The 21,636-nt window shown below is 36.8% G+C and overlaps 1 protein-coding gene across 2 annotated transcripts in view; it reads right to left on the bottom strand.

Annotated features, from left to right (window-relative positions):
* Positions 1 to 20,198, bottom strand: part of LOC117419842 (nuclear pore complex protein Nup50-like) — a 29,871-nt gene extending 9,673 nt beyond the window's left edge. Inside the window, exons 1-5 of one of the 2 annotated variants that reach the window (XM_034033110.3) lie at positions 19,992 to 20,198; positions 15,264 to 15,337; positions 9,671 to 9,754; positions 9,253 to 9,457; positions 5,261 to 5,929 (exon numbers count right to left, since the gene is read on the bottom strand). In XM_034033110.3, coding sequence (XP_033889001.1) covers positions 5,261 to 5,929; positions 9,253 to 9,457; positions 9,671 to 9,754; positions 15,264 to 15,332 — 1,027 coding nt within the window. In that variant the 5' untranslated portion in view covers positions 15,333 to 15,337; positions 19,992 to 20,198. The remainder of the gene's footprint in view (positions 1 to 5,260; positions 5,930 to 9,252; positions 9,458 to 9,670; positions 9,755 to 15,263; positions 15,338 to 19,991) is intronic. The other variant, XM_034033108.3, reaches the window with a different exon arrangement.
* Positions 20,199 to 21,636: the final 1,438 nt, after the last annotated feature.

Genomic DNA, 21,636 nt, shown 5'->3' with positions numbered 1-21,636 from the left:
TAATTCACTGGTGTGGGTGGCTGTCAGCGATATGATGCAACAGCGGCGCCAGAAAGGTTCCAATAAGGCGACAGCCTGCATTTCCAGCTGACAAAAAAATGGAAATACTGGCCAAACGCTTGACTTTAACAAAACTGGCGCAGCGAGATGCATTTGTTATGTATATATCAGGCCCTGCGTTTTACACGACCTGCTTTCTTAGGATGCACTTCATTCCTCCCACTGCAAGGTGGTCATGTAGTCTGCTTAATTAAACCACTTACTGATTAATAATCTCCCGATTCTTTTAATCCCAATTAGTCATTCTATTAATGCGCATTGATTACGCGGCAGCAGCAGCTACGGATATTTATTTAGTCATGCATCCCTTTATTGCTAATACGTCGTATTCAATATTATTTCTTAATGCGTAAATAAATCATTTAAAATGTTTCAGTTTACTAGTAGGAACACATAATTTGTCAACAATTTTAAAAATACTGAAATTATAACATCAATGCTGTAACATATACATTACAAATATAACATAATAATAATGCAAGGTTGTTCGCAAGCAGCACATTAAGTGTCACTTACAGTTTCATGAAAGAAAATGTCCCATGAATTAAATGTTGCTATTAAACTTAAGCATCGTCAGTTGGTTAACCTGCCTTCTTTCATAGATTGATGTTGTTCTGTAAAAACTTGGCCATAATAAGAAACACTTTACAGAATTGGTAACAACTGACAAATATTTTAGCCTTCCGGGTTAAATTGCGAAATAATTATTCAGCTTTAATCCAAAATTAATTCAAAGTCATTCTACTGCGGTGTTCTTTTGCATATGGTAGGTATTTGTCCATTTCTGATTTACAGTCAGCATCAAATCCTGGAATAGAATATAATGGGAGGGCTTCCAGATCCAAACTACACACTTCTTGTGGGTCGAATATCCTTACTGCCATCAAAAAGTTATGAGCTGGTTGAAAAAAACCTGGTTTCTTTTTGTATTGATCCGGGTTGTTGTAATTAGTCAGTTTTTCAGAAACGTCGTGGAAGGTTTTTACAGTTTGTTGATTGCGGCGTCTGTGCTGTGTACCTCTTGTGCCAACATTAACCTTTAAAGCTGAAGTCTATTGTAAAAAAATCTGACTCAGAGTCTGTATTGTCTGAATTATTTATTGGGACCCCACGATAACAAATCGATAATATTTTAATGAAATCAAATATTCCATGAAATTAAAAACGTGTTTTGTATATATTAACTTACCGTCAAGAACGGAATCTGTGTTGTTGCTTCTAAAAGTATATGCGTCTGTGAACAAATACAGAATGATGATGCAGAGATCAAGAGTAACCTGCTTTGTTAATGTATTCTATACATATTTTGTTTTAAATCAGTCCCAACTGTAGCTGTCTATCTTGAGCAAAACTAATAATATTTAACATTACTACCTTGTCACGTGACGCTGTTTCAGAGAGGGGTTTTATTTTTTACCTTTTCATTTTGAAGCAATGCACTTTCCTCATTTTGATTATTATTATTTGTTTATTTAGCAGATGCCTTTATCCAAGGCGACTTACAGAGACTAGGATGTGTGAACTATGCATCAGCTGCAGAGTCACTTACAATTATGTCTCACCCGAAAGACGGAGCACAAGGAGGTTAAGTGACTTGCTCAGGGTCACACAATGAGTCAGTGGCTGAGGTGGGATTTGAACCGGGGACCTCCTGATTACAAGCCCTTTTCTTTAACCACTGGACCACACAGCCTCCTATGATTGATGTCCGAATCTAAATGCTGCTGGATCGTAGCCCGACGTATGTGATCCAATGAAACATTGCAGGTTGTACAAAATAGTTTGCCACCAGTAGAATGAAAAATTATTGTACACAATCCGCTGCAGTAATTATTGTAGATTTTGTTTATTCATTTTGGACACTCGCAAAATGTTCACTCACTTAACAATATCAGTTGAGATCTCCTAGGATACTAAACCCTCCTCGGGTGCCCATATCTACCAATCAATGAGGAGAGCCCAGAGTGGTTATTGGTTGCTGTTAAGTGTCAATCAATAAATCCTGTCCAGTTTTCTTTCTGAAATTGAAACAAGTTTATAATCACATCAGGAACCTGGACGATACACATAACTTAATAGGATTTAAGTGCAGGGTAAAAGTACACAAAATAGTTTTCACAGTGAAGTCTGAAATTTCACGGTCCGTGTGAAATAGGCAGGGCCTTATACTCCCTTCGGATTTTTTATTTTGCACAGCAAAAAAGCTCCTGAGGTCTTTACACTCGGTATTCCTTGTATTAGCTTTTCTCTTCATACCTTGCTTAAGTCAAGAACAGCGCCGTAATGCGAGATTGTCTGTTATTTTTACTGCAACTACAGGATAAGTACATACTGCTTACGTTTATGGAGAAGGAAAAAAAAAAAAGAGATTGCTTTTCAAGCAAATTTTTATGTATCCCCACAGATCGTTCTCCTCATACAATTTGCTGACCGCATGTACGAAAGGCAACGATTTTCTCTTTTGTGGTAATAAGGCCCATTCCACCTCAATTTGATCACATTGCATGGAAATCGCAGTGTATCGTGGCCTTAAAATACCAGAATATGCTGTATGGAGTTAAAAAATGAAAATTCACAAACCTGTGAAGGTGTTTGTGAAGGACTTTCTTGACGTTTGAACCAGTTCAATGGCTTGTCGCAGAGGACACAATAAGTTTGGCCACGCTGGTCTGTTTTCTTCAACCATTTCTCAAATGGCCAGTTGAAATCATCTTTCTTTTAACCATTCCCATCTCCATCTGTTCTTCATTCCCTCGTCAATCTTTTTGATATTTCCCCAGAGAGACGTTTTTATGATGACCAGATGAAGTGAAAACACTTGTGTGCTGAACATCCGAGTGTTTCATTCTACCCTCCCCTAGTTCACATGACTACACCACCCGAGACCAATGTAAATAGCAATGGAAAAATGACTGCCGATATTTTTCTACACAGAAATCTCACCAGGACGGAAGTCCATATTTCCGTCCATGATTGACACCCATGGAAGTGTTTAGGAAGATCTGCAGTAGTGTGCCAGAAATAAGAAAGTTTATGTCCGAATTTCTGACTATTTGAAGCAATGTTAAAACAACCCAGGCTCTCCTTAACCGCACCGTGAGGGCTCGGTACGGCCCTGGCGCGGCTCAGTTGTACAGTGGAAAAGAGGCATAACATCTTGTCCCATGATGGCTAACTAACACTGCTGCAGCAGGCTGGTTTCATACCATTATTTATTTTATTTTTTTTAGGGGGAGGGTAGCATTCTTTCCCTGCACTAATCTATTGAAAAATAGATATATAAATGAATATACATATTGCCATGAGATTTACAGTCTGTATTAAAAAATATATTGTACAGATAATCTCATTTAAGCACTTCATTTTTATCACTATAAACGTAATTTGTCAATCTTCATGTTTTATTAGTTTCACAAAATCGATGGACCGCGCATGTCCAATAAATAACTAATATCGCTTCTATTCAAATCTAGTACATTTACTTCAAATATAGCATTTAAATCTAAAAATGTAAATATCGTAAATAGCAAACTAGGTTAGCAACACTAAAACCAAAAGAAAAAAAAAAAAAATCAGCTTCTTCCACAGCCAGGGGTGGGACGTAAACACTTTTTAAAATGTTTGTGCTTTGGTGCTAGACATCCGCAATTCAGTTTTCAGAAATTTGCGTGGCTCTCTACAAATATACCAGTAGCGTCTTTCTAGCAACAGAACGAACATAGGAGCAATAAATAAATACATAAATAAATAAATAAATAAATAAATAATAAAAACTACTTGTCCGACCGACAAAAATATAACAGCAGAACTTGGTGTCCCTCACAAATCTTTGTCCCGGGCATCGGGCGATACAAATTGCCACCCCTGAAGAAATAAAGGTTTTTGCGCCCCGTTCAAAATCTGTATTTTAATCTTTTCAACAAATTATAAACCAATAACTTAATACATTATGTCTGTAAAACAAAGCTTTTTAAAGAATGTCGCAAAACTTGAACTTGGCTCTGGGACTTGAATGGGCATCGAGATATTTTAATGTTTAAAACACCCACTAACAAAAGGGTTAAACATTATTGCCTTACAAACAGCACCACTGACTACATCTACACATTCAATTGCACTGAAACCCAACAGTGCTGCATCTTTAGCAGCTCACCACCATACAAACAGGTCAGGTCTATTCATGGGTTTTTATTCTGGCTGCTGGCAAGAGCAGAAGACCATATAAACTACTTCGTGCCCATCATACCAAGCATACATGACGGATTTTTTTTTAACATTACTCGAATTATACTTATGTTTTAATCTTACAAATCATTCAGGGTAAGTGAGATCCCAGGATTCATGTAAAAGTAACCAAGTGCAAAATACTCTTGAATGCATCACTCTCCCTCCTTGAGCCGCCTGCCCTGCAGCTCTGTATTCCTGAGTTGATAAATGACACTAGAATGGGAAAACCAGCACTTCGCTCCTGTCTTCCAATATTCTCTCAATTTCTTTTTTCTACTGTCCCTCCTCTGCTGCTGGCGTCACTACCAGACCTAGCTTCCTCCTGCTCTGTAGACTATACATTACGTCAATTAAAGACTTTCATCTGCATTACAGCCCAAATTGCTCACAGAGGAATTTAAACAAAAAGGAGGGGGGAAAAAAAGGTTCAGAAGTGAAAAAAAATGAATGGAAAAAAAATCTGCAGCAGGGCTTTGGAATACCAGGAACAGAGATCAAGTCTGTGTCATTGTAGGAAGGCGTAGCCTATATGGCAGTATTGACTATTAGATCAATTTCTCTCCAAAGGAAAAAATAAATACAATCTGCACAGGTCAAAACAAAAAGCAGGGGAAATTCAATAATCTGGTATTACCCTGTGGCAGGATGGCAAAGGGCTAGAGACACTGCAAATAGTAGCTCAGTGAAATAATTCATACATGTACCTTTTCAATTAACCTACTGCTGACCCTTAGACAAATGACCTATAAACAGCACAACCAATAGTTCAAAAATTAACAAGATCTAATCCTTTGTTGATCTTACAAAAACTATAAAAATGTGCAGTAAACACATAACAAAATAAAATGTAGTAACAAACAAGTAATCGTTCTAAGCACACACACAAACAATAAAAAAAAGAATTGAGTAAAAAAAATAAGATTACACTGACAGCTTATCAGAATTCCAAGCATTAAATAAATCAAATCGGTACCTTTTGGGGTATTTCCATTTCCACTAGTTGTTTGAGGTGCTGACAAACCAAAAGAGAAAGTGGCTGGAGGTTTTCCTTGGCTTCCAAATAAAGAACTTGTGCCTTGGCTTGAAAAAGAAAAAGTAGGTGTTGCTGCTGTGCTAGTGGTAGGCAGGGATCCCAAGACAGAGCTGTCCACTTTCTTCCCAAAACTAAACGTGACATTGGTGGCGGGGGCTGCTGAAACGGCAGAGCCTGCCCTCTTTTCTGAAGTGGTGCTCTCCTTTTGGTCGCTGCTGAATGGGAACAATGCTGTTCCTGCACCCTGCTGAAGCTTTGAAGAGCTGAGCGTCGGAAGAGAGAAAGACTCAGACTGTCTGCTGCTGGCATCGCTCTCGGAGCCACTGTCGGAGCTGCCTCTGTGTTTCTGCTCAATGCTGGCTAAATGCTTCTTGTAATCACTGAATATAGGGCTGAGGTCACACAGGGGGTTGTCATTGACGTGCTTCGTGACCCAGTCCCGCAGAGAGCAGTTCAGGCTAGCTAGCTGTCTGTTATATTCTAGACTGCTGTGGCTTTTATTCTGAGTGGAGCTAGGGGCAGAGCTGGACTGACTCACACCATTAGATTCTGTACTGACATCACTCTTCTGAAGCTGGGTGGAGGCAGGGCCGTTAAATGTTAATGAGCCTATTTTGAAGAGAGGAAAAAACAAAAAAGGGAATATAATATACTGCAAATACATGGAACAATGGATTAAATACAGCCAAAAAAATATTTTACGGATTCGCCAACATTGAAGACAATTAAAATAGGATTTGTCAAGTTGCACACCCCGCCCCCTTCCAGAGTAAAATGCTGTTAAACACTACCTATACCTCAGAATCCCCATATTGATTACCATGCCTCACTGTGCAAATCTATATACCACCTACCACCCAAAAAAAGACAGGTAAGAGAGAAGAACACACACACACACACACACACACTCTAGCAGTTACAATTTATTTAAAGTTTGGCCTTCCCAAAGAAAGTCAGATAAGCTCATTTCTGACTGAGCCTCAGTTCAGATCACACTGCCTGCCTCTCCATGCTGCACTGAAGATTTAAATAATGGAGTATTATAAGGCAACAATTAGCACAGGGTACTGTGTGGAATTTTACTCTTTGTACATCTCACAATTTTCTGCTTCAGGGTTTTATTGCATTACTTGCGCTCATGTTCAATTCCTCTGAAATGATATTAACCCCTTCAGCTCCAGGACATACGTCAAAAGCCAGAGCATTTGCAGTACCATGCCGTGCCTGCACACATTAAGGTTTGCCATCTATTCTATGGGGTTTCTTTCAGCCTGTTCCGTCGGTATGCATGCTGTATAGGCTGTGTTGGTGCTGTGGAAAGTTTATCTTGCGGTCGGGGGTGGGTTGGGGATTTGATGGGTGACATTTTTATCCAATCGCATTTTGCACAAACATCACTTTCATCTGCGAGTGCATTGAGAAGAATGGAAAATACAGGAGCAAACCACCAGCAATCTAAATTTGTATATATAATATTTACTTTTATTGGTACACTATTTGCAGTATTACTTGTTTACTTTCATTTTTATATTGGTATAACTTGCTATTGCAAACGAAATACGTCAACATTGATTCAGACACGATAAGTACGGAAGGCTTTTTGATGAGCGATTGGGGTGTTTTGAAAACAAAAACTTTGAAAGAAGGTTTTATTCTTTGATTTTGCACTGGAGTAAAACAGCAATCACCCTGAGATTCTCTCTGCATGCTTTCAAGGTGTCACTTTCCTGTGTGCTCGCACCAACAACAAACGAGTACTTAAGTAGACAAAATACAGTAAAAAAAAAAAAAAATAGATTTGAAATGGTGTGATGTGTTTGAGCTGATGTTATGTAGGGTATGTTTTGTAACAGTCACAGTAAATTTTTATATATATATGTTGATAAGAAAAAATATTAAAATAAATAAAAATAATGTACACAAAAAGTTTAAATGATTAAAAAAATCATTTATTTTGTTTCGGGCAACAGCCCTTCTTCAGCTGTGTAGAAAGAAAAGTAACAGTGCAGTAAACTTGTTGATTTTCAAAAATTCTGAGGATGATAAGATGATGTCAGAATGCTCATTCCAAGAGGCTGCAAAGTTGCAGTGTGATTATTGCTGTTGAAGTGTCGGGCTAATGGAAATGTCAAGGTGTTGGTTCGAATGCTTCGTAAATGTTCCACAAAATGATCTGCTAAACATCTTATTTTCCCCAATGTATAATTGGTTGCATTTTGTGAAAATGATGCAGTGCACTACTCCTTTAGAAGTACATGTAAAGGGCTGGTGGATGTGGAGTGATGATTTAGAATCAACACCTTGACATTTCCAGTAGCCCAACACTTCAACAGCAATAATCACACTGCTGAAGACATCCATCTGTGGATCAGTCAGTGTTTTGGTACAAATTATACTCGGAAGCAAAGAGAACATGAGCTTATCTTTAAACTTGGAACTTTGGAGCCTCTTGGAATGAACATTCTTAACATCATCCTCAGAAGTTTATTACACTGCGTTACTTTTCTTTCTACACAGCTGAAGGGCTTTTGCCTGAAACGTCCTGAAAAATGATTAATAATTTTAACTTTGTGTACATTATTTTTATTTATTTTAAAAATATGTTTTCTTATCAACCTTTGTTTTTGTACACTGCAGTTCTACCTTCTCTAAAACCTGTTCCAACACACAAACACACACACACTGCTCCCTCACTATAAGGCTCTCTATTATAACATGCCTCGGATACAACGCTTCTACAGCATGTCCCCCAATTCCCTATACTTGTGATTCATGCAATATTTCTACAGTAAATACAGTACCGGTGTTCAAACTGTAAACAACTTCTCAGTCTAACTTCCATTTCTGTCTCTCCCTTTTGATACAGTATCTGAACTGAAGAAAAACTGTGCTGGCACTTAGGCTTATTACGTGGTTATCTTTCCTAATGTATTTACTTTTTTGCTGCGAGAGGAGCTGCAGCTTTCTCCGGGAGACGAGATGCTTCAGCCCCGCTCCGGCAGCCAAACCTGGGACGAGCCCATTCCCTGTTCCCCTTGCCCAACCCGCTCTCCTTCTTGGCTTGCTTGTCTGTCGCTTCGAACTGAACTCCCGACCACCGTTTAGCCAGCCCAGGCTATTTATAGTTTAAAAACTGCTAATTAAAATGATCCACGAGTAGGAATGTTACCTTTTTTTTTTTTTGTAAAAAATATAGCATTGAATTACATGGTGCTTTATGCATGGTTAATTCATGGAAAGTTTCACTATTTTATTTATTTATTTATTTCTTAGCAGACGCCCTTATCCAGGGCGACTTACAATTGTTACAAGATATCACATTATTTTTACATACAATTCCCCATTTATACAGTTGGGTTTTTACTGGAGCAATCTAGGTAAAGTACCTTGCTCAAGGGTACAGCAGCAGTGTCCCCCCCCCAACCTGGGATTGAACCCACGACCCTCCAGTCAAGAGTCCAGAGCCCTGACCACTACTCCACACTACTGCCCTATATGTGCATTATATGTGCATTATATACAGAGAGTTATTTGATTTTGTATTTTAGTCAGATGTGTGGTGTTGTGTCCCTCAGCACCCCCCCCCCATCCATATTTTATTGTTCATTGCATGTGTTACTATTTACAAAAAAGCATTTACTCTTTACTGTGCATGATGTTTGTGTTATTCTTTCCAAATTATTTCAATCTGGTACCTGGCATAAACATTCATTTTTACATCTGGAGTTGAAGGGGTTCAAACTGTTTTACTGAACACAATGCAGGCTGGCTTCCATATACAATACAATTGATGGTTCTTCTTTCTAGTAATTAGTAATCCACCTCAAATAAGGAAATTAAAGATGTAAGTGTATGTGTGAATTACACAAATAAGTAGTGGCTCTAGACCCATTTTCTCCACCTCAGTAAAATGCTATTCATGACCCACTTACCAGATGTGGTCTTCGTTTCAGAGGCCGCGTTGAACCCAGTGAACGAGGGTGTGCTTGATAAACCGCTGCTTCCGTTGGCCAGGCTTGGCAGTGGTTTAAATAGAGAACCGTTTCCAAAGCCTACAGCACTTCCTCCAGCTCCCCCAGAGCCTGCTCCACACAGAGAGAAGCCTTTAAACCCCTTAAAGGTTCCGCCACTGTCAGCCTGAAACCAAGGGAGAAAAAGAAAGGCAATCTTACTCAATATTACTTTGGTAGTATCCCACTTTCTTCTGAATCAATATTACTGTTTCTGCATACAATAGTTTTCTGCAAGCAATAGCTTGCATGGGTGGCAGCCTGGATGTGCCATTTTGAGATTCTGCCTGCTATACGTTAATTTCAGTTAATTAGATATTTAAAAAGGGGGAATAATTACCTGAGTTCCTAAGTTTCTGCGCTTTGCTTTTTTGATAGGTCTGCTTTTCAGGACATCTTCACTTGCTATAGAGAAAATCCCAGCCTGCAAACACAAAGGGGAAAGAATTATCTTGAGGTTAATGTTTTTGATGTAGTAAACATTCTAAATGACACACATTACGCAGAGATGGGAAGTAGATGGTAACATGCACACATTTACAGAGCAGACTATTTTAGATTATTTAGAATAACTTTGCCGAATAGAAAGCAGAAGTGTGTGTTTCTGAAGAGATTCCGAACTACTGTCTTTTGATTCTGTACACCCAAAGTTCCTGAACTGCTTAAAGGTTTTAAGAATTACTGTTTGGTATGTGTTGTTTTAGGTGACACAATTTTTTCAGCAGCATGACATTTGCTGGTTTTTTTTTTTTTGTTTTTTTTTTAATTTAGTCGTCACCAATTTTTTTACCCCGGTTTTTCTCCCCAATTTAGCATGCCCAATTATCTGTATCCTCGGCTCACCGCTCGCAACCCCCCCGCCGACTCGGGAAACGGAGGCTGGAACACGCGTCCTCCGAAACGTGCTCCTGCCAAGCCGTCATTTTTCACACTGCAGATCCACAGTAATGCCACCAGACCTACAGTGCCGGAGGACAACACAGATCTAGCGGCTCCACTGCAGAACCACAGGCGCCCTATCGGCCACAGGGGTCGCTGATGCGCAGTGAGCCGTGGATTCCCCTGCCGACCTAAGCCCTCCCTACCCGGGCAGCGCTCAGCCAATTGAGAGCCGCCCCCTAGGAACTCCCGGCTGTGATATAGCCTGGATTCGAACCTGCGATCTTCAGGCTATAGGGCACATCCTGCACTCTGCACAGAGCACCTTTACTGGATGCGCCACTTGGGAGTCGATAACCTTGATCTTAAATTTCATCATAACTTCTTCATAATCTCTTTGATACTTGACCCCTTTTCAATCCACTCTTTTCCACATGATCACTGCAGCTAATTTTTTCAATTTTCATTACTGTATACTGTACTCAATGCGCACTTTTGCAACAGCCTTGACTTGACAAGGCGGGTTGTATTTTTCAAATCTTATTTTCTTTATAAAAACAAGCAAACAAACAACAAAAAGAAAAAAACCTTTCCTTATATTTGGGCTAATACGGGTGTATCTATACCGGTGTGTGTGTTCATGGTGGTTTCCAGTAAAACCACAATGATATATTTATTTAAAAAAATAAATAAATAAAATTGATGTGCACTGTAGGTACCGTATCTGACTTCAACCTGACTTGTTGCTTGCTTCTAAAATCCCCTGCTATATTCAAGTAAGTCGTCCTCCAGATAATCACTGTCGAGAAAGTACACGCCACTGACGACAGAATTCTTTTGGTGAACGGATTTCGTGGTGAAGTCCTCTCTTTTGACTTGTACAAACCGTACCCAGGAGCAAAATAAGGCACTCTTTCCCTGGAAAGGCATGCACCCGATGCCCTGGCAGGTTGGAGTTTGTGCAAGCCCCGCACACGCACGTATTCACCATATTATTTATTTATTTTTTATCTCACAAACCTGTACGCCAGGTCGTGTTTTTGGTAGGCGTGGTCCGTGATCCACATTAATCACATTTTAGTGGCCTATATTTTTTTTTTTAATAATGCTAATATTCTTAATAAACACTGCTGCATCAATTTCAGTGATACAAAAAAAACCCTGCAAGGTACACTAAGTTCCATCACTACTGGAAGGAGGCAGATTTGCAAAAATTTAAAAAAGCAACATAAATGGGGATATTTAGGACATACAAATGCATCCACAATATTAAAATATATAGAATAAGCCACATTTAGCTTGACTCCAAACAAAGAATGCCAATACTTGTGTAGAGATTCACTATGATATTTGCTCCTACTGCCTCTGGTTAGGAAGTTTTGAACTTAGTTCAATACTAGATTATCAATCAATATTTATTTTATATAGCGCCTTTCATTGTGGACCACCATCACAAAGTGCTTTACAAGACAGTGAAGAACAATGGATAATACATTAAATAAAAACAGTACAAATCAATGCAAAACTTCATTAAATACAGGTATAATACATTAAATGCAAGGCTAGGATGTGAATTCATTTAACTCATTAAAGCCGATAGTGCCCTAGAACATCATTCCAGTAGCACTTTAATGCGTCTTGTTTTTCTGGGCAAACAGGATAGTGCACAGTACTTTGCAATGCGTATTAATCGGCCACACACTCACCATGTCATTTAAAAGACGGACATGACCCCCGAGACGTGAATACTTACCTAAAGTTGCCAAGTATCACAAGCAGGAGATTACAGAATTGGTAAAACAGTCTGGTTGTTTGTCAGCGGTCACCGACGAGTCGACTGATGCACAAGATCAGTATGGGTTACACATTTCATCTGTTTTGCAAGACCTAAACGGTGAACATGCACACGACGTACTAGAACTGAAAGCTGTCCTTGCAGATACACTTTACCTACAGGCTGTTAATTACAACACCGTTTCACAAGCTATTGTAAAGTGCTTGAATAACTTTGATGTTAATTCTGATGTCCGTGCATTTCTGTGTATTTGCCGTTTAAAAAAATAAGTCTGTACACGTAATTTATAACATTTCCGTGCACAAAATTTTCACAGGGCCTTACTTATACATCGAGGAGACCACTGTATGTTATTTTTCTGCTATGTTTAAAATAAAATCTGTGACTGGAGGAACCAATGATTTTAGGATCATATTCCAATATTTTCCAATGTTTCAGAATAATCTTAACATCATTAGCCATATGGTTCAGTTACAGAAGTGACTACTCAGCGGATTCTTTAGTTTTTTAAAAAAAAGTGTGTCTCGCTCTATTCTTTCTGATCTATTGAATGTCGTTTCAACTGTATTTCGTAGCCTCTAGCCAAAAAACGATTCTGCATATCTTTTGCTTTAGTTATGTAATCTGTTGTATCACTACATATTAAGACGTATAAATTGGCCATACGGTATATTTTTAATCATATGTTTAAGATGATTACTGTCTGCATGTAGAATTGTGTTTGTCAGTTGGCTTACAAAAGACTGATTTTAAATTTACCATCAGTGTCTATAGAAAATGCACAGATCAGCTTGATTATAATCCATAGGGAATTTCAAGGTAGAGTAGGTGTTATTTGTGTGTGTCTTAGATACTGGAACAACTTTATATAAGAATTCAGAACCACCTTTCATTAATTAGAAATAAAACAATGAATAGTACAGCACTTCACCAGTCAAGGACATGACAAATGATGTAAAGTGTATAGTATTGGAACAGCTAAAATTAGACAATGTGACAAAAAGAATAAAAGAAAGTAAATAGATAAATAGACTGAACATGATTATGCTAGCAGGACTCAACAGAAAAGAATGAACTAATTAGCGCCAGTAAATATATAACATTTAAATAAATAAATAAATAAATAAATATAAAATTCATTTCAAAAGTTGTTCATGCTGATGCGCTGTGGAGGCCAAATCAAGGCCTTCGAGTTTTTATAATTTAAACAATAAAAATACATATTGTTTATGTACACGTAATTGAGGCTGCTTGCGAGATACACATTAAGCTTCCATTGCAGCAGGACCACCTGCAGCAGCCTTAGGCAAAACAAATCTTTATTTAACAGACACCGTTCCAAGCAGGTTATCAGTCACATTTTACTAGGACTAAAAATATGAATAATATGAACTTACGCTTGTCAAGTGACCCTGGAGATTGGTTATGCCTCCATGATACATCAACAGTCGCTTGCACAGTTTGCATTCAACATTTGGTTTGGTCGTATGGGCATTTAACAAAAAAATCCCAAACAGAGGGGTTTCAAGACATTTCTTTAAATACAGCTTACGCTATACAACGCTTTGCTGTCGAGATAGCAAATGAAGAAATTAAAGGTTTGCCTCTGGATAACACGAGCTGGAGGTGGAAGGTGCTCCATTTTTTTTAATCAAAATTATTAGTGTTAGCGTATATTTTGTATGTTTCACATATATTCTACCATAGCACTTTTCTTACAGTCTTGTACACTAGGTATTCCATACATATTTTACTAAAGCACTACAACCACTATAGGTACTCCCCCAGTGCTCTGACAGAATATACCCTGCTCCATACATGGCAGCGGTGCCATAGAGTTGCTACGTACAACGATTTGGTCGTGGATTTTAATACAATCTTTGTTTATGTAATATGCATTAATCAAATCCAAAGATCCAATTTTTGCAAATGGTTTCCGTTCAAGAAAGAAAAAAAAAAACAGTGCATGAATGCCACCTTCTTTTTTTATATATTTAAACGCTATATTAAAAACACTACTTTTTTTTTTAACTAGATTTGAATAGAAGCGGTATTGGTTATTTATTGGTATATATAGTATATAATAATAGAAAAACAAAAAGAAAAACATTTTGTCTTTGCAGAATTTGATGGAGCCTACTGTAAATATTACATGCATTTTGGTAGAAACACAGTACAAAATGCAGAGAAACTTGACAGGTTGTACACAAGTCCTTTAAAAATCTGGGGTTCAGCAGTTACAAAACTGAAAGAACGTTCAGTTCTTTCAGAATTCCACAAAGCAGCAGTATATTATAAATTTGTTGATGTGCGGTGGGGTCACAGGGAACCTTTTGTGTATCTTGAAGAATTAAGTGAACCCGTCAAGCTACAAGGGTAGATCCAACCCTGTTAATCACCAATTGATTGATTGTGTTCACTGTTAAATAAAACCAAAATTCTACAACTTGTATTCTACTTTGTGTGTGTTTTGTGCGACGGGGAGGGGGCAAGTAGATTTTTCTAGCATTTTGTCCCTTGGACAAAAAATTGCACACCCCCTGTGTAGGTTCAAGCTTTTCTTCATGGAAGACTTTCCCTTTTTTCTTTAAACATACTGTGGTCCATTTTGGGGGAAAAGTTGTATTTTAGTCTCATTGGACAGAGGATTTTGTTGAACAATGCTCCAGATTCCTGTTCATTTTTCTTGGCACATTTTAGACTGTTTTATGAATTTATTTTAAAAGTAGTTTGTAGCGAGGTCTATGTGCATACAACTTTTCTGTGTGCAATGTCTTAAAGTTATTTTGTGCACTATTATGCCTTGGCTGTTAAATCCTTGGCTGTTAATCTTGGATTCTTTTTTGCTGCTCGGACAATTCTACCTGCTGTACCCGTATTTTTCTTTGGATGTTCAATCAATGAATATATTTAATTAGTTATATTCAATTTTTACAGACAATGCAAATTCCAATACTTTTGTTATGAACACATATCTGAAATGACTTAACTTCTGTTTTGTTAAACTACTAGAACTTGTGTATTTTGGTCTGTCACATTGATTTGTGGCTAATGTTCACTAAATGCTTGTATTTAACATGTTTTCTTGAATTGTCAAGTATAGAGTGCCAATACTTGTCTGTGACTGTAGAGCCTTCATTCATCCATTTGGTTTTCCTTTTGGGAGTAATGTACAAAAACTGCCTTAGATATATACACACACACACACACACACACACACACACACACACACACATATTCAAAACTAATTTTGCTCTACCTCTTCGCTTTCTTCTTCCTGATCCCAGTTCCTGTCAGTGAGTTCCTTGTCAGCAATCCTCTTCGCCATTGCAACTGTACACGACAAGAACAATTACAACGAGAATGCAGCAGCTTTCTTTAACTTGCATGCATATTAAACCAAAGCATATTTGTGCATCATGACTTGTGCATGTAAATGCCGCCTATGAGGATGTTGTTCATCACGAGTTGAAGGAAAATGTGACACCATCTTCATTTCACTCGTTACATTTTCCTACATGAAAGCTACTGACAAACTGATCTACACAGAAATATGGGAATCATTTAGAAAGCAACGACTCTCTTGAAGTAGAAAGCAGGGATGTGATGGAGATGTAGTCTTGAAAAATTTGGAAGGAGCGAGCAGTAAAATTGGAAAAAATGTAAAATGTATAATACAGTCGAGAGTCAATTATCCAAACTAAATGGGACTGATACTAGTTTGCATGATCGATTTGTATGGATAATCGAACAGGTACAGTCTACTCTACTTATTTACATACTGGATAACTGCATAAAAATCGCTTAATGCATAACATGCAGCTGGTCCTGTTTTTTAGTGCATCATTTTCTATGATTGTACAAAATGGTTAAATGCATATTGGCTAAATGCATAATTCACTTAATTGCATAAAGCTGTGCGGTCCCAAAGTCCATTGCATTTTAATTTGCATAATGCAAACAGTAGAGTTTTTAAAGGTTTGACTATTTCAGAAATAGCAGCAACGTAGACTGCACAGCAATGGTATGAAACCGGGAAAAGCCAGCAAGAAAGACACAGAAAATGGCAACGCAAATCTGTGAAATGAGCCTCAGCACACTACGAGCCTTCATGGAGGCAAATGGTTGTCAGTCTTATAACGGCCGAATACTGTGCATATGTCTATCAATTTTTTTTTTGTTTGCACGGGTGTACTCCTATAGTAAGGTACTGTACTGTTTAAGTTATGTTTTACTGTACTGTATTACAATAACTTTGTTTATGCCGGCTGTTACATACTGTACATTATTTTACTTTTTATACTGTGCGTTGCCAGAGAACAGTGCTGTTTATATTGAGCGGATAACGTATTTCAAGTGGTTTTAGTTTTCTGAACTTGTACAGTATTTTGGGTTACTTGTAATAAAATATATAGGAGGCTGTGTAGTCCAGTGGTTAAAGCCACTGACTCACTGTGTGACCCTGAGCAAGTCACTTAACCTCCTTGTGCTCCATCTTTCGGGTGAGACGTTGTTGTAAGTGACTCTGCAGCTGATGCATAGTTCACACATCCTAGTCTCGTATCTTGTAAAGCGCTTTGTGATGGTGGTCCACTATGAAAGGCGCTATATAAAAATAAAAGATTATTATATTATATAATTTACAAATAACTTTGTTTATGCTGGCTGTTATATACATTATTTTACTTTTCATATTGTGTGTTGCCAGAGTAGTGTTGTTTGCATTGAGTGTATAACATATTTCAAGTTGGTTTATTTTTCTGAACTTGTTCAGTATTTTAAGTTACTTGTAATAAAATAAGGGAATATAAAGTTATGAATCTTATCAAAATGAGTAGGCATACAGTAATATATATATATATATATATATATATAAATATATATATATATATATATATATATATATATATATAAATAAATTATATATATATATATATATATATATAAATAAATTATATATATATATATATAAATAAATTATATATATATATATATATATAAATAAATTATATATATATATATATATATATATATATATAAATAAATTATATATATATATATATATATATATATATATATATATATATAAATAAATTATATATATATATATATATATATTATATAGTCATTGTATCCCATTGTATTCCCTCACTCCTGTTATGTGCATACTCTGGTTATGTGCATGACCTCACATCGTCCCGCAATACGGTTTAAGAGATGGCAAAATTAGAAAAGAAAAACTTTGATCACTACCACAATGTACTGCACTTTAAATACAAACTGAATATTTCATATGTCGAAGCAGAGTCATTTCAGGCAACAAGATACAAAAAGATCACACTCAGGAACTACTAACAGTTTCATTATGGTGAAAAACTGAAGTCAGCAAAAAGTATAAGAACATCCTTTGAAAGAATTTCAAATATGCTGGTGCAGAGAAAAAAATGTCTAAAGCCCATCTTAAAACATGATTATCTCCATTTCAAGCTTCAACACTGAAAATACTGTACGGACAACACTGTTCATTATTCAGTCTATTCCAGCAGTTTGTTCACTGTTCTACTATTTACATTAAGGTCAATTTTAAAGATATAGTTCACCCAATGCAGTTTGGAAAATAAGTTACATATTTCAGAATGTGGCACCTGATCAATCCATGGTGAATATTATTCATATTGTTTGAAGGTCTTTATACATCCTCCTCTTGATTTACTTTTTTTTTTTGTTACTAATGAAAAAGGGACACATGCCTATACAATGGGATTAAAAACTGGTTGCAAAGCAGGGAACATTATCTTTAAAATGAGCTAAACTGGATTCAATTAAAGAAAATAATGTGGAAAGACATCACCTCTGTAAATATACCCTATGGTAGTTCCAAAGTAAAACAACTTTCATTGCAAATATTTCATTTTTGTCTATATTGGTAAAATTCCTATTTTATAGATCCTGGTCCTTTATAACATCCTATTTGTGCATGTGAGCCTTACTTACAGAGTGGCTGACCTTTAACTTAGGAATGTAAAACTGGAAAGCCAACCAGGTCTGATTTATACCAAGCAAGGCTAAACCATGGAGAAGTACAGTCCCCAAGGTTTCATAAACATGCAATATAATTGTGGTAGACAGCAGCTTCCAAGTTAAAATGGATACACATTCAAAATGAATTACAAAAGCCCAGTTTGGATACATGTATATTAAGGAAGCAGGATGCATACATACAAAATATGTAGAGATTGTTACATTCTCCTGAAAATAACCTATTGAAAACTCACTTATATAGACCCTTGCTGTGAAAGCACATAGCACTGCTTTTTAAACATAACCTTCTCAAGCCACAACAACATAAACCTCCGGAAAAAAAAAGTTTAGCCTACAGGTTTCCATCCAGAAGTCACTTCGATACGGTACAGTGGATCTGAACAATGATCTCCCATTGCTACTATTTCCACCTGTACAAGTATACTGCGGTCAAGCGATCAGCCACTTCCAAAATGCCGGTCATGCTATCAGACACTACTCACAATCAGACGCTTGACTTGTATAGACAGTTTCCCTGTTTCAGGCAGTTAAATTCTTCACTCAGACTTAGAATTGCACTGGAAGAAAACGTGCAATGAAATATGCTTTCATACATTTTCAAAAATAATAAAAAACTTAATATTTAATAAGTATGAATGAAATCTCATTAACAGCTTGTTGCAACAGTCAAAGGACGATTCTACGTTGTTTAAATTATTGAGAACATAGGTTTTGCTGCTTACTATGAAAATATATTTTACCAAAAACGTGTGTGTGTAGATAGACAGAGATAGATAGATACACACACTTTCCATTGGACCCTACTCATGTCACTGCAGATGTGTTGTACACATGTCCGTCTCTCATATATCAAAGTGTGACAATTTTACTGCAGCTTTACTTACAGTAAGCCCAATATCAGCCCTATAGCCAGTATGTTACATACTGTTATGTTATGTTACAGACACTACTTATTCAATCAAAAGACAAAAAACATTATATATATATTGCATTGGCTGCATCAAATGTAACAAGCTATATATTGGTGAAACAAAACGACGCTTGGGTGATCGCTTCGTGGAACATCTGAAAAGTATATGAATTAACACCGCTACCTTTCCTGTCGCCAGACATTAACAGAAATGACCACACTGTATTAGACATCACAACTTAATGGAATGATTCAATGCTATGGAACTAATGCTGTCAGGAAACAAAAGGAATGTGAACTTATTTTCAAACTAGGCACTTTGGAGCCATTTGGAATGAACACTCTATTCTGAGGTCATCGTCATCATCATCATCATCATCATCATCATCATCATCATCATCATCATTCTGGAATTTTGTTTAAAAGACTACTAGTTTGTTTTTTATCAACTTCTTAAAGCACTGTTTTTTGTATTCAGCCGATGAAGGACTTGTAGTCCTTGTAATCAATTATTCTACCTTTTTAAGTACCTGCAATATCTCTTTTTTTTCTTTTTGATCATTTTGGTACACAGCAGTTTCCCTTTTTCTCAAATATAAATAATATATATATATATATATATATCTATATATATATATATATATATATACACACACACACACACACACACACACACACAATACTGGTAAGAAATTAAAACTACTTTCACCTCTGGGCACAACTTATTACATTTGAAGTACCCGGTCGCTAATAAACAACAAACTACATTTTAAATCTGTATATCCCATATGTGTGTGTAATATATATATTTTGGCTCTTTCAGCTAATATTATATTATATATATATATATATATATATATATATATATATATATATATATATATATATATATATATAAAGTTTCTGAATAAGATTTGCAGTTATCTGCTTACGTGATGACTTATAATTTACCGGTATATCACGCGACCATGCTGTTTTAAGATTTAACCCCCTCAACAAAACTGTAAAGTAACATTGAATATACAAACAACATGCCTTTTTCTTGTCAATCGATGTGATAAAATTTTTGCAGCCTAATGTAGTTTCTTTCCATATAAACCTTCGCTATCTGTAGGAATCCGTTTCTTGCTGCCTCTTCAATTTTTTCAATTTCGCTTTATCCTTATTCACTCCGCCATTTTGTAAACGGAATAACCGCGCGCCTCGCCGCTGGATTGCGCATGCCTCGTGGACTTCAAGCAGTAAAGACACGTGGGAGTTGTAGTTTCTTCACCACTTTCTTGGCTATGTAAATCCAGTGACCCATTTTTTAACATTAAATCGCTTTGACGTTGATTTCAGTAACTGCTCTTCAATACTAAAAGAAACGTGATTCTTAGTCCCTGTTCACAAAGCGCTGGCTCAAACGTCAAGCTCGGTCTAGCCCGAGTTACATACATCTTTGCAGGTAACTCGAACAGAAGAGCAGCTCCTCAACTCAAAAAAAGAAAAAAAAAAACACGTTTGAGTAATACTTGCAATACTTAAAAAATACAACTGGAAGCGTAACCTTAACACTAAATATAATTCTATTCTTCCTCGTTTTGCTCAGTTGGGTGAAAGTATTCATTTTTGCAGGTCACTGACCTACCAATAAACAAATTCGTTAGGGCTCTGGACTCTTGACTGGAAAGTTGTGGGTTCAATCCCAGGTGGGGGACACTGCTGCTGTACCCTTTAGCAAGGTACTTTACCTAGATTGCTCCAGTAAAAACCCAACTGTATAAATGGGTAATTGTATGTGAAATAATGTAATATCTTGTAACAATTGTAAGTCGCCCTGGATAAGAGCGTCTGCTAAGAAATAAATGATATATATATATATATATATATATATATATATATATATATATATATATATATATATATATATATATATATATATATATCACTCTGGGGATGAAATCCCCCGTGAAGGGAATGTGGTGGAGACACTCGTCTGTATGGATATGTCACACTTCACATTATTGCATATGTCAATTTACTCAATGTTATTGAGCTGAAGTTATTGAGTATATCAGATTCTGGAGATAAAGGCGGGGGTCTGTCTGCCCGTTCATCCGTCTGTATGTCACACTTACATGTATTGCTGATTCATGTTCTATTCTGTAAATTCTGTTGGTGTGTATGTCATGGTGATCAACGTTTCCATCATACTGACAGCTCTAATTTTGAAATTACAGCCGCGGCAGATGTATATTAGTGACATACTTGTAAAATTCATAACACCTTCATAAAGGCTACATAACACTGTATGAAAATGTGCACAAGCCTTCATTTTCACAATGTATTTATTCACATGGCAGGTATAGGACAGAACAATTGTAGCAGCCTGCGACTGTGCTGCCTTTGGCTCTTAGCACATTAACAGAAACATGCTTTAGTTTTAGTAGCTCCACTACTGCATTGAGCAGTATTTCAATCTCAGTGTACCTTCTTCCTTACAGAAGGGAAAACGTATTATCTGGTGCACTATCCTTACACTATTGCACTACTACGTCATTATAGATATAAATGTTTCTAATCTTAACTTGTTGCAACGTATTTCATATTGTACTTTAGTAGTATAGTTTGCACTTACTGTAAACTATACTGCATTTAAATTTTGACCTTGCATCGTAACCTTGTACTGCCCGGTAAC

Source organism: Acipenser ruthenus, chromosome 14, assembly GCF_902713425.1.
Source record: "Acipenser ruthenus chromosome 14, fAciRut3.2 maternal haplotype, whole genome shotgun sequence".
In the NCBI taxonomy this organism is placed as follows: domain Eukaryota; kingdom Metazoa; phylum Chordata; class Actinopteri; order Acipenseriformes; family Acipenseridae; genus Acipenser; species Acipenser ruthenus.
This window is presented reverse-complemented; position numbering and strand designations above follow the sequence as displayed.